General features: G+C 40.5%; 1 protein-coding gene across 1 annotated transcript in view; it reads left to right on the top strand.

The window, feature by feature from the left end:
- sema3bl (sema domain, immunoglobulin domain (Ig), short basic domain, secreted, (semaphorin) 3bl) overlaps window positions 1-25,142 on the top strand; it is a 67,439-nt gene that overhangs the window by 32,028 nt on the left and 10,269 nt on the right. The window contains exons 4-7 of the mRNA XM_079557764.1: window positions 8,437-8,556; window positions 20,482-20,572; window positions 23,163-23,279; window positions 23,550-23,692. Coding sequence (XP_079413890.1) covers window positions 8,437-8,556; window positions 20,482-20,572; window positions 23,163-23,279; window positions 23,550-23,692 — 471 coding nt within the window. The remainder of the gene's footprint in view (window positions 1-8,436; window positions 8,557-20,481; window positions 20,573-23,162; window positions 23,280-23,549; window positions 23,693-25,142) is intronic.

Genomic DNA, 25,142 nt, shown 5'->3' with positions numbered 1-25,142 from the left:
CCTTTTTCGATCCAGCACGCCAAAATAAAAGCACACAGCTCGTCTCATTGATGAACTGCTGAACTAATGAATAAGATGGTGCTTTTATTTTGGTGTGCTGGATCGAAACAGGGCGGCGTTGTTATGATTTGAAGTCAATTTGATGAAAAAACAAATCGCTTATGATTTTCTTACCGATACTGTGCAGTCACTTCACTTCTAACAAAATGCAGTTGCTCCAATAACCTTCATGTCAGTGCTAGTTAAGCCCTAACAGTGTTTTTTATGACTACTATAGGGACTCACTCACTGACAGACAACTATTTATATTTCTTTAACCTCCACTTAACGTGTGTAGCCAATGTAACATCGTGTGGCTTCAGAATCGGGGGGAAAAAGAGATTGTGGCAAGGGACCGTGAGACCTATAAATGTCAAACGAGGACTCGGCAGAGGGAGAGACGAGAGGAAGCTGGTACTTTGAAGTCCAGAGATGTAGTTAAAACTGCTCCCAGTCGATCTTTCTCTCTGGCTCACACATAAAGCAGCTCTAATTACCGCCTCAAACTCGCAATCTAAAGGGAGTGATGTTCTGCTGACTTTACACCAGGAGCGAAGCATTCCACCAACCCTTTCCTGAGAATAAAGCGCTACAAGCTCAAATATAATACTGATTCAGGAAGATATCAGAACACATTTGCTTTCACATGCCCTCATAATGTCGAAACCTTTACCTAATCTGACTAAATCATGTTCAAAGAGAAGTAAGAGTAAACAGATTTCTTGCCCTAAGTACCTGAATGTGAAATCTTACCATATAGAGTCAATGTTAAAGTTTGCCTCCGATACTTGACCCCATCTGGAGGCAGTTAACGTGCGGTTCTTGAAGCAGCAGGTGTGACCGGGGTGTCCTGCATCAGTTTTATTAGCTGTTTCCTCTCTTTAGCACCCAGAGGACTCCCGCTGCTCGGACCAGCCAGTGCGAATGTACAGATGATGTACTGTACTCGCGGCAGCGCGAAGGCCACACTATCGCTCCGAAAGTGCGTTGATCTTTGGCAGTTTTGCAGGTCCCAGATGTCGCATGTCCAGTATGATTCACTGTAATGGGATGATTTATAACGCTCTTTGTCAGCGGGATGGAGGCAGGGTGAGGCTTTTGTTTGGGGAATTGAACTTATGACGCACCGAAGAGCAAAGCTTAAGTGTGGAGTCAAAACATAAAACAACAGTGTTCTTGTTTAAATAGACGGGACAGAAGTTTTGTATAAGTGTAACCTGAATAAATAAGATACTTTATTTAACCTCTAAACCCTTGCCTTAACGGAGCACATTTTCTCCAGTTCATTACCCAAATCTAAAAGCTTACAGCCTTTAGTTCAAGGTAACGCCTCATTTGAACTGAAAGACTTTTCCCTGCATTTTTTGTCCCTTTTTTGTCACCCATGTTGTTGCGTTATTGTCACTTTTTTGCTTCTTTTTTTGGTGTGTTTTTCATCCTCAATTACGTCAAATTTTTGTCGCTATTTTGACAAGAAGAAGCTTTGCGATTCAGGTAAGGTTAAAAATGTGTTTGGTTAAGGCAGGGGATGAGGCGTTGTTTACCTGAATTTGCAGCTCGTAGTTGTTTGCTCTCTCCTTGGACACACAAAAACATCAACAGAATTGCGAGCTTTTATACAAGGTATATAGAAAATCAAAACAACTTCAAACAAAGAAACTGTGTCTTTTAGACCTCCCATGAAAGTCTAAACCAATTGTCCTGTCTGATAGAAGCACAGATTTTGCGTATTAAAGCAGTACTAAGTAACCCCTAGAGGCCATAAGCGCCACTGCAGGTGTCGTAGCATGTTGCGGTTTTTTACTCATTAATTATCTGTGAGAGTAAATACTACGCCGACAGAAAAGACAAAGGGAGAAAGGGATATTGTACATCCAATTACTGAATGGAGATAATTTTTTTCACTCAAACTTGCCTGTAAATACTGTTTAAGTGGCGCTAGGCCACAGCTACCTTTGCCCGTTTGCCTATTAGTTTCTTCTTTGTGGTTCAGTTAGTGTGTACTAATTGAATTTATTGTGTACTAACCTCTGGGTCGGAGCAGGAAAGCTGCAAGTGTGATTTTGAAAGATGAAAGACCCCCCAATCATCCCATCAACACTTGTATTACCCCCAGAGGGACTTTGAAAAGCATTTATTACTGTAAACAAGTTACTTAGCACTGCTTTAAGGAATTGATATGCAGCTGAGTGGTTACTGGATTGCACTCTCATCTCACAAGAACGACCCAAGTTGAGTTTCCTCCAGCCACCTCAGTGTTATTATCAACATAAACCATTTGAGTAATCCTTCAGCTGGACCTAGATGTGGAGAAGACTTATTGGCCTCTGCTCGACCCACTCCTACCTCCAGAAGTTTGAGTCTTTTGGGAAGTCTGAATGCATTACATACCTTCTGTCAGAGCCATCATAAATGTCTTAGATGGATTGGTTCATGTTAACCTGGCTCTCTCTGCGTTCCTTCACGTTTCTGATCTCCGTGCTGTTTGGCTTCATTGAGATGGATGGCTGCTACATGTATCTACAAAGCCCACCTCAGACTCATGTGTTTGTGTGCCGTTTGCTTCAACATAACATTACGGTCAAAGGCCAAAGGTTGTGACCCTGTTTACAAAGTTGCATTTGGGCGTAGATATGTTAAAATGTATGGACAAAAATATCTTCCTGATTATCATGTCAATCCAAGGTACTGCACCAAACAGAGACAGAGACGAATTGCCTCTTTAGCTTTGCACATGGGCTGTTTCTGACGTCTTGCTATTGCCGTCTATTTGCCATTTGAAACAATGATCACACCTATTTATGCGGCTCTCAGTCATTCAGAAAGTCATATATATATATACAGAAATATTCCATCATACAGATTTTCAAATATACTGGTCTGTTTTGGTTGAGTTGAAGATGTTTTGCTTTTATCTCCAGGAGCTTCCTCTCTTGTAGTGAACTGTAAGACTGACTGATTCTGAGGAAGCTTCTGAAGCTTGAAGCAAAGTATAGAAGTGAAACGATCGTAACCTGGTGTTAACAATAGTATTGTCTGCTCAGTGTTTCACCACTGACTGCGCTCATTATAATTCTCCACACACCTCACAGAAGGGTGTGTGTGTCAGTAGGGAGCAGCGCGGCAGTCTAAATTTTGCGGAGACTTGTGTTTTGAGGAAACGTGAGACATTTAGTATGCACATCAGAGGTCTGCACATGCAGCCACAACTAGAGTTTGTGGGCAAACAAAGGAGCTCTTCTTAATTTGCATACAAAGACAGGATTTCAAGGGGTAAATGTATTATTTGTAAATAATGGCAAGCAAAGGATAGATATTCTGTAGAAACTATTATTATTAAAGCCATATATAAGGTTAAAATGACAAATATGTGAATGATTTAATTATATTAATTCAATGGATAGTGAGATATTGTAATTTTTTCCGCACAATATTGAAAGTGTTTTTTTCCTTATCATCAGGCGTTGCTACAGAGAAACAGCTGCATGGCAAATGGCCACATAAAAAAACACTCTCCTCACCTCATGTGAATGCATTGGGCAAAGTGTCTTCCCAATTGGCACAAGGACCAAATGTGCTCAAGCTGGGCTCAAACCGATGACTTTCCCAAGACAAATGCTGAGTCCAATGCACTGCTGCTGTGCCCCACCTCTTGAAGGTCTGAATAAATTATACAAGCCATTACCTTTGTTGCATAGCACCCTGTATAAAGGGTCCAGGCCATATTTGTTTTTGAGTCAAGTCTAACTTTAGAAAAATTATTTAAAAAATATTTTATACAGACTTAACGGACAACAGTTTATTGATATAATGTAGCACAAAACTAAAACCTCCACTCCTGTCTTTTCCACATCTCTATTTCAGAAGACATGCTGTGTCTGATATTGAGCCTTTTTCCATGTTTGAAGCCAGGGGGGTTTCAGTTCTGTCACTGCACATGAATGTACTTTACCATGTTTCCAGTTTAATAATCGGTTTGGTGGTTTGGGGCGCCTCTGCTGGAGCCTGTCCATGCTCTTGTTGAATTATAATGAGTAAAAGATGGTGCGGCTGTGGTGTGGTCCCTTCAAATCATCTTAATGCCGTAATGTTGGTCAAATGGACTTGTAAAGATTGTCAGGTTGAACAGAACTGGATAAAGCTGATCTTAACCTAAATATACATGATATTTTTCCATCTCACGCCTCATATGCATCACAATAATAGAGGTTACATTTACCATTTTCATCAGCTGTTTCTTTAACCAATATTTTGAGGTTCTTAAGTTTGATTCGTGACTTGGCCTCCGCTCCTCTGCTCTTCCTCCAGTACCAAATATTTACTTTTGCGTCTGAGATAAATCTTTGCGGATCAAAGGTGTCTGCGAGGAACATGTCCCGCTGTCCGACTCGGCGTGTGTCCGGCTCGTTTACGCTCACGCTGTTTGTTGTTTGTCAGAGTGTGATCTGAGGCAGAGCACGTACGTCACTGTTTGTCTTCTGTGATCTTCCTCATGTTTCTGTTTGTTCTGGATGCACTCAACTCTAGATGTCCAAAATGACTACTCCCATTTCTCTGTCTGCACACTGGTCTCATTAAACGGAATATCTGCATGATACTTGAGAAGAGACAAAACAGCTCCATTTGATATTTGAAGAAGGTATTTTGAGATGCTCCAGTTGTCTGGGTAAGGCTTCAGATACACAAGGAGCTGTCAGTGATGTCAGCTTCTGACAATTTGCTACCATGCTGTCCTATTGATTAAAAGTCTCCGAGCCAAAGATCCTTTAGTTAAAAGTATTTTGATTCTATACTGTATCCGTCAAAGTTTGCAAACGCATTTTGTTTTGGCATTTCTTTATTTTCAACACTGTTTACATTATATGATTCTCATTGAAGGTATTAAACTATGAATGAGCACTTTTGATTATGTATATTTTAAATTCTTCAAAATCACTACCCTTTATTCTTCGTAGTGCAGTCACCAGAAATGGTATTGAGGAAATGTCAAAAGTGTGCAAAGCAGTGAGAATCCTTCAGTGAGAATCTACAATGTTAGTAGTCTTGAAATAAAAGAAAAACAATACATTAAAAAATTAAATGAAAAGATGTAGGCAAGTGCATCAGATCCACTTTACAGTGGGGCAAAGAAGTATTTGGAACAGGATGACATGCTGAGTGTACCTTTGTAAGTTTGCAGTCAAAAGAGCATCCGTTCTTCCTGACAGTATATGGATGATTTCCTGAGGTCACTAAATTATTACAATTTTATAATCTGCAACCTCAAACAACATAAGTACTTCAAGTCAAGAATATCTACAAGAAAATCTTAATCTAAACAAAGTAAAAATCAGACAACAATCACCACTGACGCTGACTTTATACTTATCTTACAATCTTGACCAAACATAAACATGCAGCATTTAGAGGTGTATATTTTAGACAATCAGCTAATAACACTGCCTGGAGCTGATGGTGTTTTCTGGCAGTTGGATTTCCATTATTTTCCATTAAGAGTATTTATCCTATACTTTCACCACAAAGACCATGGCGGCTTGTCTCGAGTCTTTGGCAGTGTTCCTATTTATTTATGTAAATCCCTTTGGTAATTATGTGTTTTTCATAATGCTGTTCATACTTTGTTCAAACCACAAAAATGTTTAATAAGTGGCTGGGTGTAGAGTGCTGCAGTGAAGGCATTTTTTGAGGTGAGCTGCCCGTCTCCAGATGATTATTTTAATAAGAAGAAGATTCTGTACATTTCATTTGCTCAGTACTGTCCCTTTTTGAGCCAGTGAATCTTGGCTCACTGCTTCTGTCTTTTTCTGGGCAGCAACTTCATCACACAGATGTACTCTTATCCCAGGGTGGGACGGTCCCAGTCAACCTCCCCCTCTCAACATCTCACTGCGCTCTTTGCACTCTCTCAGACCACACAGACCTTTAAAACAACTCCCTAAGTAGTCCACTGGAAATGTGGTCGAAACAGATCCCTATTCACTCCATGGCAATTTGCAAACCTGGGTCAATATATCTCTGTGATGTTAAGTATAGCTATTCATTATCCTTTTGTCAGGAAGGATTTTTCAATAAACATGTCATGCTTTGTGCTTTGGGAATCTCCCTTTTACACAACCGTTTACTTTCAGTATATAATTACAAGCACGTTTAAGCCCTAATTAAAGGCATTCTTAATTTAATTGTGTTGGTGTTTCGTTTTGTTTGAGAGATCATAGAATGAGGTAAACTTTGCTGACGACGTGGTTTGTTTCTTGGCTCGTAGGGTCTGAGCATGAGCTTGAGAGGGATGCAGCCCACACAGAAGGGGACATGCCATGCCCTTGTATAAACAATTAGACGCACACAATGGGGTAGCCGACTGGAAATATGGACATTGTCATCTTAAGGTATACAGTCCTGTGTGCAGTGTGGCGCAAGATGTGAGTGGCTGTGGAGGCCAAAGTAAATGAATGTGAGAGGGGATTCAGGCAGCCCTGCCAAAAGTCAAGAACATCACAGGCCCCCTCACGCATCCCAAGGGGCCACCCCAAAAATATAAATTCACTCTTTTAAAAGATTGTGGAATGTTTTCCTCATGAATTTCTCACAATTTCATGGAACTATTCACAAATAACAGTGACTATAGGCTAAATACTGATTATTATTTGACAGTTGTGTGGTCTTGTGTCTTTTATTTTGTTCCAATCAGTTTTTTAGTGGTTTTATCAAAATCATTTTTATTGTTTTAATGTTTTGTTGTTGTTGTTTTTTTTTATTTATTAAAGTATTTTATAGAATCTATTTATTTATTTATTTATTTATTTTTCTGTGTTTATTGGCTTTTAATGTTTCATTGTTTTATTGTTGTTTTATTACTTTACTGTTTTGTGGGATTGTATTTTCTTCTGCAGTACTTTGGAAACTCTTGTTTATGAAATGCGCTATAAAAAATAAAGTTAGATTGGATTGGAATTTCAAACCCCATTTTTATGTGAATTATGTGTAGTGAACCTTTGGAGGCCCACGTGTAGTACTTCAAAGGCCCTCCACTTTGGGAAACACCAGGTCTTAGGGTACTCTCATTCCAAAGCAAGAAACTATGCCTTTCTGTCTGATTTTAGACAGTTCCTTTAAAAGTAAACAGATTCAATTAATGTCTACATTTAAATGTTAAAAAGACAAAGTGTATGTCCCAGTTCCATCAAACATGCAACAGGCAGTGGTTTGGACAGTGAACTGGTGTGACCCCGGGCAGACTTCCTCCTCAGACGACACCTCGGCTCAGCTGTTCACAGACAGGACAGAGACAGGAAGTTGTCGTGTGCTGTTTTCATTATCCAGTATAGTCTCTCAATTGTTTGGATTGTCAAATCATCAATCATCCAGTTAGCAAACAATAGTCTGTAAAAATAAGCTACTGTGCTAGAAATAGACACAACAACACAATACAGAATGTTTATTCAGTTTTTTTATTGCAACAAGTGCGACAACAAACACAAAGCAGTTCGACATGTCTATTTAATAAAGAACTTTTAATCTGGTATTTGAGTGCCTCAGATCTTTTCTCTTTTTTTGCCCATACTTTTCCTTTTGATCCTGAAGAGCACCTGACCTTCTTTACAACCCTTTCCAACCACTATGTTTACAATTTTGTAGGCCGTTGCTGTGTGCTACAACCTTTCAGTACATGCAAAGTGTTTAAGCTACAAGTTCATTGTTGTTGATCACGCCTTAAACTATAATTTAATGGCACAAAGATGTATCTTTTGTTTCACCAAGATATATTTACTGAATCGTTCCCTTGTCATGTTGGCTTGTTTCCAGACAGGAGAGATACGAGTGGTGCTCAGGACGTGCAGGCAGCTCACATTTCTGATAATGAAGCTCATTACAAACATGTGGAAAGCATCGTTTTTATTCAACTCTTCACAGAAAATCAACTTATCTGCTTTTTGGAAACAGTCACATTCAGAGCATGTGCGATTTATTCCAACCGGCCTTGCATATTTGGGATGCGGGAGGATGTAGGCAGTTACTATACCATACAAATCTAATTTAATACCTTATGTTTCCTTGCCTCCTCTTCTGCATCAGTACCTTAGGCAGCATTATGTTACTAAAAGTAGGCTCTGGCACATGGCAGAAAACATTTGATATCTCTGTTTCATATTCTATCAATATAGTAAAGGATGACATCACATTTGTTGTTTGTAACTACTATAAATATGACTCATGTTACCAGCGCTATAACTTCTACTACAAAAACTGTATCTAACTGGAAATGATCTCTGATTCCTTTTGTAATCAAGACACAAAGTATAGTTAAAACAGGCCTGAATCAAAGATAAAACCAAGATTAAGATCAAAGCTACTGACCAATGAGAACTTAAAATAATTGTACATTTCTTCCTTTTGCAGACGGAGTGCGCTAACTTTGTGCGCCTGGTGCAGCCCTATAACCGCACCCACCTGTTGGCCTGTGGGACCGGGGCCTTCCACCCCATGTGTGCCTTCATCTACGTGGGACACCGAGGGGAGGTAACGCCATGATTTGTGACAGAACCTTTGTGTTGTACTTTTGAAACTGACAACGTTATAGCTCGCTGCTCCACGCCTCTTTTTAAATCTCCGTCTGTCTCTGGAGATCAGGCACAGTTGCTTTTGGTTTAGCTGTTAAACAAAAAAACTCTTTGACAAACTGTTTCTGCACCACAAGCTCTTCTTTATGGATTTCCTTTACATGTTTATCTAGTGTAAATTTTGTGGACTGGGTGGCCATAAGGGATGTTTTACTTTGGACTCTTAGCTTTGGTTACATGTACACAGCCCACTTGTTTCTCACTGTGGATGGATGTTCTATGTTTTCAAGTCGCAAAGCCAGCCTTATAGATTACGCCGAAGTCCTGAAAAGTACATGAAGTGATAGTAGCCTTCATGTTCATTAAGTCTGTTCTCACGAAGCAACAGTGAATGTGTTTAAAGTGGTTTACATTTCACACTCGCTGTATTTCTCACACCGTCGACACGTTTGAACAGCAGCTCTTGTGTTTCTCAGAGGTTTGCACCAGGTGACCTACTTTTCCCACACTTTGTCCTTTTTGTTCAGTGCCACAAGCCACTGTTGTTCTCATGCTCCCAGCCGCACTCACCGCTGTATATCACATGTGGCCTGTGGCGTAAACTGTCGACCAGAGCCGCAAGGCCCATAAAGCCAGGAGGACAAAATCATTGCACACCAGTGTTTCATTTAAGTCAGAGGTGGAGGAAGCACAAACGGTCAAGTGAAAGCTAATTAAAGAGTTGTTAATAGTTAAAGCAGCTGAACACTCTCTAAAATGTACTTACCAACCTTATTCTCTATCGTATTCCTGAAATATGGTTGTGATGACCTGGAACCGCATTAGTTTGCATGTAAACCGTTCACTCTAATCCACTTTTTATGAGCTTTAGAGACTTAAAATATGTGGGAACATGAGCTGCCACAGCTGAAACAAAACTACGAGCCACAGTTAGCTGCTCACAATAAATCTGTGACTGAAAATCAAAATCGCCCTGCCACAAGGTTTTCTGACCTATATGAGCGTAGTATATCAGGATGGCCACCTTGTCTCCATCAATGTGGATGTCTTCTCCATCGTGCGATCTTTCACAAAGACTTGACTCAGGGCATTTTAGGCTTGGATTATCAGCATAACAATACTTTTTGTTTCGAGATCTTCACATTTTCAGATTGTAACTGAGCTGTCTGTTTTTCAAGCCTAATTACACACGCTGCATTTACGTGTTCCGAGGAATTAATGTAATTAGGACTGATGTTTAATCAAAACTGAAAATGGTTGCTTTCCATAACCTAACTTTTTATTGACAAGTCAAGAGTGAGAGGGGAACATGCTTGGGCTCAGAGCGCAGCAGTGTGGGTAGAGGCCAAATGGTGAGATGATGGATCACAAGATACTGACTTTTAATAAATAAATAGATCACATCAGTATGTTTAAGTAGGCTAAAGAAGTGTAAAAGGCACTGGTTTAGAGGATGATAGGACAGACCCAGCTCAGCTGGTATCCATAGTAACGCCTCATGCTGCTCGGGTCACGTATTCACCTTATTCCGGAGGTTCGTGTGGGCGCCACCATTAATTGTATGTTGTATTGTATTAATTGTAAGATATGTGTTAAAACTCGTGCGTAAAAGTGTGAGAGGAGAAAGACTTATTCAGAGCGTCAACTCCTCAATACCAAGGCTCTTATCACACTAATACAAGTGTAAATCGGAGCTTATTATTATTGCATTTGCTCAATGTTAACATAATGTTTAAGAAGCAGTGAGTGAACGGGACAATATTTACAAGTTTTCGTCGTAACTTACGTTTTTGAAGCCGCTCCACGCGCCGCCCGGTCCGTGTGCTTGTTACCTCGTACCTCCTGCACCGCGCCTCTTTCTCTCCTCTCTCGGTCCTTCGTGAAGATATCTAAACCCATGCGCGCTCAGCTAGCTCCGATGTGAGAGCCATTTCGTCATTTGTAAAACTGTTTAGTTTTCATACGAAGCAAAGCGAGACCACGCGGTGTTAAAGTGAAGCTTATTAGAGAGAGAGAGAGAAAGAGAGACCCGCGCGTCAAATAGAGCAGCGCAGCGTCTTTACTTTGATACTACGGCTAACACATCATGTCTTCTGGCTTCTGGCAGGCTACTTAAACTAGCGTGTGTATTAGTCATATTTGTGATTTAATTTGCAGTGCAATCCCTGCAAAGTTTGAAGGTTTACAAGGCCCACAAAAGATCAGTGCCTTAATGAACAGGCTTTGCGCTCGACCGGAAGTGTCAGGACAACAGAAGTGCCGAAACAAAGCAAAAAGAGGCAAAAATGGGCGGGGCGGAATAAGGTGAAGAGTGTGAGCAGGTCAGTCGCTTGTGTTATAGCACCTCTGTGTACTCTCCTTTTATCCTTTTACTCTCCTTTTATCAGACTCAGTCACATTCAGCATGTTCTAAATCGCCCCAGTGTAAAGCCCAGCATTAGTCCAGGAGAATGTTCCAAACACTGCATTTTCCACCGCAAACAGCACAACATGTTCCACTATGTGAAACAAAAAACTCACCCTGGAAACCGCTGCACTCAGCGTGACTTCTGGTATCTCACAGGAAACTGTACCAGGGAATAAGGAGGATAACCTAATTAAAGGCTTTAAAGGTTTTTTGACAGAGAATCTGTAAAACCACTCTCAGCTGTAATATTAGAAGTAGTTTCAGGGCCAGATCTTAGGCTCTGACAGGTCAAACTAAAAACTTTATTGACCCATCGTGAGCTAAACAATGTTCATGTCTCGAGAAAAAGAGCTATTCCATCCGCTGTGGCGTGGATCGGCCCTTGCTTGTTCATAAACGCGAATCAAAACAAATGGAAATGTTCACTCCCACTCCGCCACATCGCCTCTCCCTCCCCCTTCCCAGCCATGGTGTCAATCTGGTTGGTAAATGGTAAATGGACTCAACTTATATAGCACCTTTCTACCTTCATCAGGCCCAAAGGCACAACGACAGTGCATTTGCTTCCGATCACGAGACGACCCGCTCTATCAACTGGGCCATCACCGTCAGTTAGAGGAAAAAGCGTGTCTCCAACCCCACGTACTTATACTTAAATGCTCTAAGTCTGGAGTGGCAAGATCACAAAGTGCACTCCTACTAAGTGCAAAATGTTTGTTTTGAGACACAAGATCAGGCCCTCAGAGTTACATTGAAGCAAGGAAGCAAGTTAAAAACTTGTAAAATAGTCGGTTAGTAATTATACTTGTAAGACGTTGTAGTAGTCATGGAAGCAGGGGAATTTACGGCAACAGCAGGAGCAGCAGTAGTAGCAGTAGTAGCAGTAGTAGTAGTAGTAGTAGTAGTAATAGTAGTAGTTGTAGTAATAGTAGTAGTAGTAGTAGTAGTAGTAGTAGTAGTAGTAGTAGTAGTAGTAGTAGTAGTAGTAGTAGTAGTAGTAGTAGTAGTAGTAGTAGTAGTAGTAGTAGTAGTAGTAGTAGTAGTAGTTGTAGTAATAGTAGGCTGGAGGCCAAGTAATAATGGAATTACAATACTTATCCACTCTCTAAAACATCCCTGACAGTATTTGGCACTGTCCCACCTTGCTGCCCTGTTGCACTATCACTTATACTCTCCTCTGTTCTTGTGCCCAATCCGACCCCGTCCCGCTGAGCCATAGGGACCTGTTACTCCACCACTAAAACAGCCAGCTATAAGTCGCCCCTTAAAGCCTCTATTCATTAGTATTCATCGGTCTTTCAAATGTCCCCAAGTGCCAGGCGGCACTAAACCAAGTGCTTATGTGAAAGGGCAGCTCACTAAATGTATGCCGTGCCCTATAGAGGGGCGAGTGTGGACTGGGACCCATTTGTTGCTCTAAAATGTCTTGGCAGCAGTCGCATTTGTTCAATTAGCTTCGACTTCTTCCCACAGTGTTTTCATTGTGTTGGTAAAATGGTGCTTGAGTTTCTAAAATAAACCTAGATGAACAATAGTCATCAGGCTTTATTCGGATGATAAATGGGCCTTCGTTTTATCTGTTCTGGTCTGGTGACGCTGGAATGTGCTTTACACAGTTTGATCCGACTTGATAGCAGCAGAAAAGGTACAAGTCACACGAGAGGATTTGTACGCTTAGTTCTGTGACCTTCGTGAATCAGAGGGAGTACAACCGTTGGAATTTCTTATATTTCTGCCTAAATTGGTCATAACATATGGTCTGATCTTTATTACAATCACAAGAATGAGTAAACATTGCCTGCTTTAACCAATACCACCCAGACATTTGTATTCTATCATAATTTATTACACAGGATCATAGACATTTTCCAAAAATATCAGCAGTGCAACAGTATCAGCTAAACAAATGCCCTAATAATCGGTCGACCTCTATTAGATATATTTCTATTTATTTCTATGATTGAAACCTTGACTATAATAATAAATGTTTAACTATAGACTGTAGACTATAGACAAAATAAAATTACATTATGGCCACGCCAAGCCCCTTCATATCGGTATCAGACCCCAAAAATCCATATCAGTCTACTACTACTACTAATAAGCTCTTGGAGCTTCCTTAGCCAGGGGGTGTACTCACTTATTCCACGCAGTCTGTGAATGTTTACATGTTATGGCCAATAAAAATATGACAAATATAAATGTTTTGGTGGTATTAGTTTAAGCAGACACTGTTTAGTCATTGTTGTGAGTTTCATAAAGATCAGATCACATTTTCTGAGCAATTTAGGCAGAAATGTAAGAAATTCCAAATGGTGTACTAATTTTTTCCTCCCACTGTATATGGCAAGAAGCCTCAAAATGTTGCTAAATCAATGAGGGGGCTTCCTGAAAAAAGTTTTTTAAACACGCACAATCCCAATCCCCAATGAACACCAAAGATTTGGCTCAAAAAAAAAAAAAAAAAAATATATATATATATATATATATATATATATATATATATATATATATAATATTTGAGTTTGACTGGGAACTGCCCCTTATATCTATCTAGGAGTTCATTTATCTCCACCTGTCTGAGCTGAGTGTGGGCCACCGCTCTGGGACAGGATGTGGGTGGGATGACCTCTGAGGTGTTCAAGTCTCCGTAAAGGTTCCCTGGTTGTGTCTCTGGACATGTTGTGATCCTACTGTCGCGACCACTCACGCAAAATCCAGACTTGTTACTTTGTAGATGAGCTATGAAAACTTTGTCTACAACAACAGGGAACGAGGGACAAGAGGCGGGCCTTTAAACGGTCAAATATAATTTACTATTCACTGCCATAAACTAGATTTTGACTTTGCTGTTAGGAGTTTTAGGATTCTCATGGGTTCAGAAACATTTAGTGCAATTCAGTTCAGTTAGCTTTTATTCCACCAGGGGTAAAGCACACAAAAAACGATGTCAAACCGGATGCAGTATTTAAAAATGTGTACTTCTGTTTCATGTAGAAATATGCCTAAACGATCTGTAACTATTTTGAAGCAAATAAATCAATTTTGACATTGTCGTGAGAAACATGACTGTGGCTTCATTGTTCAACTCCGCACATCCGGAACATTCTGTGAGTAAATAAATATTTAGTTATTTGTTTGAAGTGAAAGATCGGGGCTGTATCAGAACGGGTTTCGGTGATGACTTTTACTTCACACATCGCATAAACACACATGCCCCAATGCCGTTTTTCATTTGAGGGTTTTCAAACACAGATGTTCAGCTCAAAGTGACATTCATGCTACATTTGTACTGTGTATATTACAACCACTGGCCGGAGCATTCACAGCATAGATTTGCGCACAATCATTTCCTTGTGCTCACACAGTTAGTCTGTTCACCAGTACTGTAGCATCCATATATTGTATGAGTATAAAAAAGGCCAATCAGTAAAAAAGAGCTGCCTCTGAAATATATGCTTGAATACATACAGCATAAATCACACCAAACCAATATAGGGATTGGTTTTAATATCTCCACATAATATTCTCTACAAATATCTCTCCATGTTGACACAGTAAATGAGTTACCATCTTTTCCTGCATTGTGTTATTTCCAACAAGCGTGTGTCTAGGAACTCATTGCCCTGATCAGCACGTAAAGATGCACCTTCACAGCCCATAGCTATTTCTGCTGGGTCAGGGTGATAAGTTCAGCCACTGGCACGACTGAATCACTTTCCATGTGACTAAACAGAGCACAGGCAGCAGAATTGTTTTCCACCCATCGGACTTTTGAGAAGTTTGATTTTGAAGATGAAACTTATAGAGATAGAAAAGGGCAAGGATTACAGTCAGGGATGTGCACAGAATAATTCGATCGCAGTTCAACTATAGTGCTGCATTTGAGATTTCATGAACTCATCCAGGAAATGTTCTGTGCATCCCATCATGAACAGCTTGAGCCGGGTGTGGAAGGCTGCTCTGGAACAGGAGGTGGGTGGGATGACCTGTGACCCCTGAGGTGTTTCATCTCCTGCAGGATGACTGTCTGCGTCTCTGTACGTGCTGTGGTCTCACTGTGACAAAGGTTCACCAAATTAGACTTTTTCTTTTAAAGGAACTAGACAGTTTAAAAGTGTTAACATTTTGTATTTTCAACCCCCTACTTCCTTCAGCAATGTCGTAATGTAGAATGAGCCCAGACCTGTTCACCACAACCGCCTTTACAATCCTGCTCTGTCACTCGAAAAGGTGTTAATTCGGGTCCGAAGTGCCGTCATGCACGAGACACTGCAGGTGAATGGGGAAAAAAATTATATTTACAGATATCAATTTGAAACTGTTGCTGTAGATTACTGGCATAAATGTGAGAAAAAAATACATTGCAAGTCTTCTGTCATTTTATCTTTTCATATAAGAACAAGGTGTTTCATGCCTACAATAGTAGCTTACCACCACCGGGTATGAAGTGAATGAATAGTGCAATGTAAAGCGTTTTTTAGTGTCCAGAAAAGCGCTATATAAAACCGATGCATTATTATTATTATTATTAAAAATGCCCCAAATTTCCCATCTTTTCCAGCGACGAAATCTGAATAATGGACAGAGCTACATTCAAATTTATGGTTTCATTTTATTGATGAATGAGTTACCAAGACTTTTTCAGAGGGGATTTTGGATATCTTGTTTAGTTTTAAAATAAGCTGCTTTTTAGTGGAAAAAATTGTAAAAAAAAAAATGTAATTTTCGCCTTATTTTTTGACATTCAAAACTCAATAAATGGGGCTGGGGATTAGATAATAAAAAATCCCTCTGAAAAAATCTTCCAAATATTGTTCAGTCCAAGGCCTCAGCCACAATGACAGAAAAATGTGTTTTGAGAAAAAGGCCCTTGAAATTGCATTGTCCCATATAAGTCTATGGGGGAACATTGAATCAGCGCAATATTTAAACATGTTATTGTGAAGATTAGGCATATTTTCTGTTTCCGGGTGAAAGCTTGTATGTTCAGAGACCAATTTGGCCCAAAACCTGAAAACTGGAAAAAATTGAGTTTTGCCTGTAGTGTCTCCCCTTAATATAGAAACTGCAGTTACGTGCAAGACCTGAGGTGGCAGTAGTGAGAATAAAAACGTCAACTTCCATCTAGTCCCTTTAAAGCTCTTTGTTACTTTGGCATTGTTCACTTACTGAGCGACAGTATTCAGTCAACAAAAGAAGTGCTAATGTGATGACTAATTAATACAATAATACAACTTAATAGGGGCTGTACAGTTTCTTCTAATAAAAGAAAACATCTTCACTAGTTAAGAGAATGCCATAGAGCATGTCTTTTGTTTCACACAGTTACCCTATTCTCTCTGCTCCAGTGTAGTGGAACATGAAAAATAAATAAACAACTCATTCCACTCAGGACAAACAATGATCAGACCACACGCCCCCTCACACACACAGAAAACAGACTAAATAAAACTCAACTACCAACAAACAACATCAATAGACTGTCAATTGAGGACACAGATCATCGCAAGAACAATTAGACAGATTAATGCTGTGGACTGCAGGGCGCCATGAAAAACTTTAAATATGTTTTGGTAACATTCAAACCTCTTGGTCGGATTTGATGTGTGCGGGAGAAGAAACCCTGTGCTTAATTCTTCGTACAGTTTGCACCATTGCCGCATAAAAACAAAATAATTTGGATTATTGTTGAAGCCAATTCTCTAGATTATTTTCCTCGAAAAACAAGCTTGTTCCGATAAATGCGTTGGAGGAGATAGATTTTGTGTGATATAAAATGCATGTGGCGAGAGGAGTGTGTGAGTGTATATTTGAGGTGAGAGCACTTAAGGGGCAGTGCGCTGGAGCAAAGCAAAGATTATAAGAGCCCCTTCGCCAGCCCTGATGGCGCTCAGGCCACAGAAACAGATGGAAAAATATCATGAAATAATACTTCTTTATACTTATGCATCAACCACGGCCCATGTCCAGAAAGCTCTATTGTCTAGAAGCCTTCCCCCGTCTCATTGTGGTCTATAGGAACGCTGCTTCTGCATATTACACACTTTGATCCAAACTGAGCCAAAACAAACACGCTGTACTTCCACATACTGAAACATCCAGGCCACATTCAGACTGAGCCCGGCCAAACCAAATATATCACAGTCCATGCCTTTAACTGGCCAGGACCCTTGACTGCTGACACGCCACGCAAACATGTCACAGAGTTAACAAGGGGAGAATTCTGTCTTTTTTTCTTCAGTAATATGAAACTCTTAGTCATGCAACGTTTTTATACGTATAATCTTTGACTTGTACAAAAAGGGTTGTATACAATATCTATGACGAGCTGATTTTGAATTCAATTTAGATTCCATGTATTCAGTAATGTTTTAAATGAGTGTTTAGCAGCCAATAGTTAAACATGCTTATAGGTTTATGCCTCATGTCCATCCTCCTGGGTACAAGCCTGGGACTGCCTTAAAGAAAGTTACAACCTTGTGTGCCAAATTTACCAAAGCAACAGTGAAACAATGTGGAGGACACAGACATCTGGATGAAATGCATACAGTATGTACTCATGACACATTGTTTGCTGTGGTTTGAAACTCCCTTAGGCCAGCATGTACATCATTATGATTTTGTGCCTTTAACTCAACACAAATGTTATAGTACCATCAGAGTGAGATTGCTGTATTGTAAAGTCTTCATCTGTTCTGTGATGGCTTCAATAGACGACTCGCCTGAACAAAACAATACCTCACTGTGAGTCAAAGTGCTGTCCGGTTTACAGGAAGGGCACTTGCATCACTGAAACGGACTTACGGTCACTCCACATTTCCATCATTATTAACTGGAAAAGATTACGAGATTCTTGAAGTGAGATAGCATCAGCATGTAAACAAACGTAATTTGACTTTTGCAACTTCTGCCACACATTGTTCAAATCTCCATTGTGTTTCCTTTTGCCCCGAAATATGACCCTCAACTTTACCCCATTTCATTTCTTTCTTTATTCATTCATTGATTCATTTGGTTTTCATCTTAGGAAAACATGGTGTACAGCACAAACTTAAAACAATATGCATCCCCTTCAGGAAGTTTACAAATACTTTGAGTGCTTTGTTTGTTTGTATACTTTATTGTCCCCATCCTTCGATGCCGCTGGGGCAACCCGTAAGGAGCAGTGGTCGACGACGGCAGTGCCGGGCCGGGGACCCATCTCCATGATGTGGAGCCAGGCTGATGGTCAGAATCACCTGGCTGAAGGATTTACCTATTGTACATGTTTTTAGTGGTAGGGGAAACTGGAAACCTACGCAGACATGGGGAGAACATGCAAACTCCACACAGAAAGGCCCCGTCCTGGTGGGAATCGAACCCGGGACCTTCTAGCTGTAAAGCTGAAGCGCCAACCACTGCGCTACCGTGCCGCCACCTTTAAGTGCTTAGACTTAAAGGTGCTTTAAGTCTAAGCACCTTTAAGTGCTTAGACTTAAAACTGTATTTTGTAACTTTTTATGTGGAAAAAAAAGTTGATATTAATGCGTGTTTGACCTTGTAGTGACCCAGCGGCTGTGTGAGTGGTCAGCATGGCGCCTTTACTTTGGCTCATGGTGGCCCCTACAACGCTCCAGGATCAGTTGTTTTGTAGGTTTTCTGGTGAGAGGCTCTGTCAGCGCTGAAAACCTCTGGAGCGTCCCAGAGCCACTGTGATGAAAAGTAAAGGCGCCAAGACAACTATTCATACAGCCGCTGGGTCACTACAATGTCAGGTGATATACAGGCCCTCTGAAAACTATAATCATGCATATGTACTTAGTACTTGGTTTTGGCAGTTTTTACTTGAATTACTGCTTTAATGAGGTTGCGTGGCATGGATGCTATCAGCCTGTGGCACTGCTGAAGTGTTATGGAAGACCAGGATGCTTCAACAAGAGGAACGTGGCATTTGAAGCCCATGTCCAGGATCCGTCTGTGTGTGAAGGTCCACCACACTTTTGAATGGCCTTTTCCTGACAATCCACAGACTGCGGTCATCCTGGGATGTTGCTGAGGTGTTTTATTTGGGGTTTATACAAGCTGTGAGCCATAATTATCCAAATTATAGCAAGTAAAGGCTTGATATCTCACTTTGCACAATTATTTTGTCTCACAGCTTATAAAAACACTCAGAAAATTAGTATATTGTGAAAAGGGACTATTATTGTTGGCTCAAAGTGTCTCCTTTTATCAGCTAATTCATCCAGAGCACCTGCAAAGGGTCCCTGAGACTTTCTCTCAGTGGTTCAGTAGAATTCACCATGAAGGGGAAGACTGCTGACCTGACAGTTGTTCAGAAAACCATCATTGACACCCTCCATCCACCAAGTACAAGTACATATGCATTATTATAGTTTTCAGAGGGCCCACATTTCTTTGTTTAAAAAATTCATTTCATTGATTTCATGTCATATTCTAATTTTCTGACATTTTCATTTTGGAGTTTTTACAAGCTGTACATTTTCAAAATTAAAACAAACAAAGGCTTGACATATGTCACTTTGTCTATATCATATATTAGTTTCACATTTTAAACTGAATTACAGAAATAAATGAACTTTTTCACGATATTCTAATTTTCTGAGTTTAATCTGTAAATGTCTACTTTTTTTCCACATAGAAAGTTGCATAACACACCTTTAAGTAGACACAAGCTTAAACAAAGAGGGATACTTTAAATAATACATAATTAATAATACCATTATCTCCAGTTATACCAGTTCTTTATACAGTACCTACCAATGACCTCATGGATCCACATATTATTTGTCCAGATGGCTGGCCTGTAGAGCACTGTGGAACCCTTTCACATTTGTCCAATAAACTCCGACAATGTGGCCCTTCACTTCATAAAACATTTGTTCTCAATATTACGTTCTCTATCACTCTCAAACCCAAGCTTTTCCTCTCCTGGGCTTGTCCGCGCTGGGAGCTGTGGGAAACGCATGATATTTTGAAGTCTATTTTCATCGCGCATTTCCTCAGCCCCGGTTCTCAGACGGTTCAGTAAAGGGACAGGCCTAAATTGATGCTAAATTGAGTCGCTGATGTAGTCCAACAGCGCAAGAAGGATCGCCGTTGAGGGAGCGCGTTAAACAGTCCCTGGGCAGCACCTGAGTTTAGGAGTGATGCATTTGCGGCTGATGAGATTGTTTCCCAAAAGAGAGCGCTCTTTAAAGAGGGTAATAACTAGGTTTGTGGAAACTTGATCCCGTCATTATTTGATTTAGAGCAAGAGCAGCAAAATTAGCCTTCAACCTTTATCGATTCTTCTCTTTTTGTTTTGAAGATGGCGCATAGTTTCACACGGGAATAAGGATTGTGTGCACTATCGCTGTCCATGTATGTGCAGAAAAGTGTATATTACTAGTTTACTGAAGTATTTGTCTCACGTAATCCTGCTTCTGAATATTACCCAGATGTAAATACATGTGTCGTGTATTTCTGTTGCAGCATTCCTTCTCTCTGGACGCCTCCAATGTGGAGAATGGACGAGGAAAGGTCCCACACGATCCTGGTCTTCCCTTTGCCAGCACCTTCAGTGGTAGGTCATATTTCATCTTCAGGGTTACCGAGCTGGAGCCCAATGTGCATGGTTTGGGTTGAAGGGGTTAGGCAGAGCAATCGTGTGTGGCCATGTACACGTATTTATTCATTGTAGTTAATAAAAATGACAATGACTTCAGTAGTAACATCTGGATAAGGCTGTTCGTTAATCCCCCGAATAAAAGCAGGTTCTCTAATTTCACTTACAGCTCAATAAAAGTTACTGGGTGCGTGCAGATGTGCATATCCCACCTTCCCCTTGTGCACAGCTGGGAGTTTTCTGTCGGTGAATTTGTCCCAGAATGCATTGTGTCTGGCAGGAAACACTTCTCTTTGAGCCAGATGACCAGAAAGGTTTGGATCTCGGTTCGTGTTTAGCTGTTAAAGAGTGTCATTGGGCCTGGAGATGCTCAGCCGCCACATCTGCAGATTTGTCTCATATAATAAACGCTGAAGGAATTACTGTCCCAGCTGGACAGGAGGTCAGAGGTATAGCAACTTGTCAAACGGATTGGTATTGCAACAGTTTTCTTGGGGCAGAGTAGGATGTATTTTCTTAGATGGCTGGGGTCTGTTCAAAGTTATTGTACATGTTTTATGTATATGTTTTATTGTGTTCAGTGTGTCCAGTGTTCTTTGTTATGCTGTTGTTTGTTGGGTGGGGGGGGGGGGCAGCGCAAGAAAAAGCGACGCTCAGAGGCTGAACCGGCTCATTAGGAAGGCGGGTTCAGTGGTTGGACTGGGCCTGGATTCAGTGGAGAAGGTGGTAGAGCAGAGAACGCTCTCTATGATCAGGGCAATCCTGTCCAATCAGAGCCACGCCCTAAACTCGGTCTTCCAGACTCCTTTCTCTGACCTGCTCCAAGGACAGATTGAAGAACTCTTTTGTCCCTCATGCCATCAGGCTTTATAACAGAGCCACGTCAGAGAGGAGCAGAGGAGGAGGAGAGGGGGAAATGTCTTGAACATTGTCTCGTAGTGCCTTAACTTCTCTTGTATTTATTGCTTTTTAAAATGTGTTTTTTTTTAACTCCTCCTCCTCTGTTTGTGTGAATGTGAACAAGAGACGAATCCACAACATTTTATACCTGTGCATTTAATTCTGCTTTTAGTTCCAAGGCACTGGCCGTCAATTGGATGTTTTAGTTGATTGATTGTCAGAAACAACATCATAGCTGGCACCAGGTGTACAAACATATTTACTGTAGATCAGATTGAGTGTTGTGAGGAGTCACAAATAAGGGCCAATCTTACACAGATGGAAACAGCATCCTGGGAAAATGAGGCAACACTCCTCAAACCTCGGTAAATGTTTTGTTAAATTACGAACCCAAGACTCATCTAACATCTTTTTTGTGCATTATTTTGAGTTAAAGATCCTGCTGAAGAGGATTTGGGCCAAAGGGGGGGGAAACGTCATTTAAAACCTCACATTTTATCATATGATCTAGCGTTAATCTCAGAATTCTGACATTTTCTCTTCATTTTTATTTTTGGCCCTAATCCTTTTCCATAAGATCCAGTAGCTCAATCTGTAGGGCTATGTTGACATTCATTGTTTATTCAGTTGAGGGCTCTCTACCTGGATCAATCATACAAACTAATCAAATGCAAACATTTCCAACCTTTTGATTTGATTCTCACATGGCCTTAGCAGGTGGTAAAGTGATGAATATGGGAATTCATATTGTACTTTTCATTGATTAGAAACCATTTAGAAGCCAATAACTTGACTGAGACTACTTTGAGACTGATGCGTTATGTTATAGCTATATCATCGCTGTATTGACCTAAACTTGACCTCTAGCTTGACCCTGCACCTCATTGTCTTCTCCCATCTGTCGTCCAATGACCCGTCTATAGACCTGGACTTGGGGATCAACAGACAATGCAAACTTATATTTTATCACTATAACCTCTCTCTCCAAAACAAACAGTTTCATGTCGACATGAGGCTGGTCTTAACACAGGCTTTCATCAACTCATTGACACACATATACAAGTCCCCAGACATTTTCAAGTTTATGCGAATCACAATATTTAGAAAGGTTTCTTTTTACACAAGCCAAGGGACATCTTCTGCCTTTATTTTGCATATGAAAAATGACTTACATAGTCATGAGATCACTTTCGCACACCAAGCCAATAAGTGCATTAGTCTTGCTGTTATAAATACCAAATGGTGGTGTCTCCTGTACATAAAAGTTGTCTTGATCTGAAAATCTACCTCCTATTCGTCTTCCTCCTTGACAGATGTAGCGTAGATTTCGATCCTCAGCCTGCTCCAAGTGGTATAAGGTTTTTGAGTAATGGCCGACAACAACTGCTAAGTGTTTTTTCTTGATCCAGGAAGGATTGTGTGTCTATATTTCCGCTGTTTGGTCACAAATGGAAGTGCAGTTTATTCTCAGTGGAGGATGTAAAGTAGTTGTTCAGTTTCAGATTGCTGTTTTAATTTAAACTCTGCAACTGCATCAAATCTGTTTTTGTCACAAAGGATTTCCTCACTACTCAGTTCTCACTCCACACTGGTGTCGCCAACTTCTCCCTGACCTAAATGTTTCTTTTATTTTTGATTTTGGTTTCAGGAGGAGAGCTATACACTGGATTGACGGCGGACTTCCTGGGCAGTGATCATGTGATCCTCAGGACGATGGGAGGACGCTCCACTATGAGGACAGAGACCGACCAGAAGTTACTGCATGGTAAATTGTATTCACATAGTTCAACCGCATTACATATTTGAAACAGTTGCAGCTCTTCTCAAAGACAAGAACCTCTACAACAAAAAGGGAGATGAATCTGTCTAACCATGACACCGTTCCCCTCCAGCTCTTAGTAAAAAAATGAGTCCGGAGAAATGAGAAATCGATTTTTAAATATCACAGTGACATACCACAGTTTTTACAATTACTGGAGTTTTGTAAAATATAGATTTTTTATATTGAATATTTAAAATGTGCTTTTCCACGCAGACCCCAGATTTGTGGCCGCTCACCTGATCCCAGACAGTGATGACAAAGACGACAACAAAGTGTATTTCTTTTTCACTGAGAAAGTGACTGAGGCTGGAGACAGAGAGGGAGCCATTCACACCAGGGTTGGACGAGTGTGCGCGGTGAGATCATTTTTCCATTAAGCATATAACAATTAATTAATTAATATATGCGTTCCTGAATGTATACATGTGCACACAAACAGGTGCTCTTTGAGGGTGGGGTAATCATACTAGAAATACAGAAAGACTGACTCTCTCCGAGCTCCAGGAGACTCCGAGGTCATACAAATATTGAGTCTCTTTGGCTGCTTTACCCCATTGGTTTGACTTTAACCTCTCTTTAACGCCCGCCTGAACCAAGTGCATTTTCTCCAGTTCGGCTTTACCCTATTCTAAAAGCGTCTTGACTGGAGAGCAACAGTGTAACGCCTCCTTTGAAAGCCAAAACCTACAAAAGTGATCGTTTTTGGTGTAATTTCCTCTCTTTTTGTCATGTTTTTGTTGTTTTTTGTTACTTTTTCATTCATTTTTTTCATTGCTTTATTGTAGTGTTTTCGCCATGTTTATGTTGTTTTACCAGAATGTTTTTTGGTCTCTCTTATGTCACTTTTTTGTTGCCTCGCTATTTTGATGTTTTTTGGGTTTTTTTTGCTTTTCAACTTGGGTAAATGTGCTTTGTTCAGGTGGGCGTTAAGAGGTTAAACTGTAATTTCTCCTGTTTTTGAAAATGATGATATTACTTTTGATGACTTCCAAGAAAATAAATGAAGAACTAAGTGACGTTTCGCGCACTTGAACCCTTCTTCAGACAATACGGATACGTCACATGATCTGAGTCCAGAAAAAAATATACAATTTTGCCAAGATGAAGCACAGGGACCAAAACTATACAGGTCCTTGTGCGGGACAGTAGGGACTTCAGATATTTTCATTCAGAAACTGAGTTCGAAAAGTTTTGGTATTTAGACATACCGTGAAAGCTTTGCACAGATTGACTCACTAGCCTTATCTTGTTCTATTGTCTCGTGGGAAAAGGTAAACAGTCTCCGGGGGCTGTGCAGCCTTGTGGTTTTCTCAGGAGACTACAAAAGTAATCTAATATCCCAGATCTGTCCAAGACTCACACAGCTGTCAGACGCAAACTCTGCTCCAGCTGCCCCAAATGCTCCTCACATTCTTTCACGCATCCATCGCAAACCAGATGCTGCCTCCACACGAAAACCACAAACGAATATTCACTACATGTTCATCCGTGACCTTTTTCACTTATTTTTCATATTGTGCATTTCATATCACAGTCTCTCTCTCTCTGCCAAAATAACATCATCGCTTCATGAGCTTTGCACGTTTCCAAGAAGTAGTCAGGTTGTGTCAAAACCACTTAATGTGAAACTAAACAAAAAGTGGATTAAACTTTAAAACACATGCTGAAAGGAAAGGTGATGTAAGCTATACCTGATGCTTTAATGCAGGCGTTGCAATTTAGTGGACGTCACAGTCACATGGTAATAGGATGGATATGGGATGGTAACAGGGATAACAAGGCATCATGCTTTTTGCAGCCCTGTTT

The sequence above is a fragment of the Gobius niger genome (genome assembly GCF_951799975.1).
Source record: "Gobius niger genome assembly, chromosome: 6".
NCBI lineage: Eukaryota > Metazoa > Chordata > Actinopteri > Gobiiformes > Gobiidae > Gobius > Gobius niger.
Note: the sequence above shows the minus strand (reverse complement) of the source record. Positions and strands in the feature narration are given on the sequence as shown.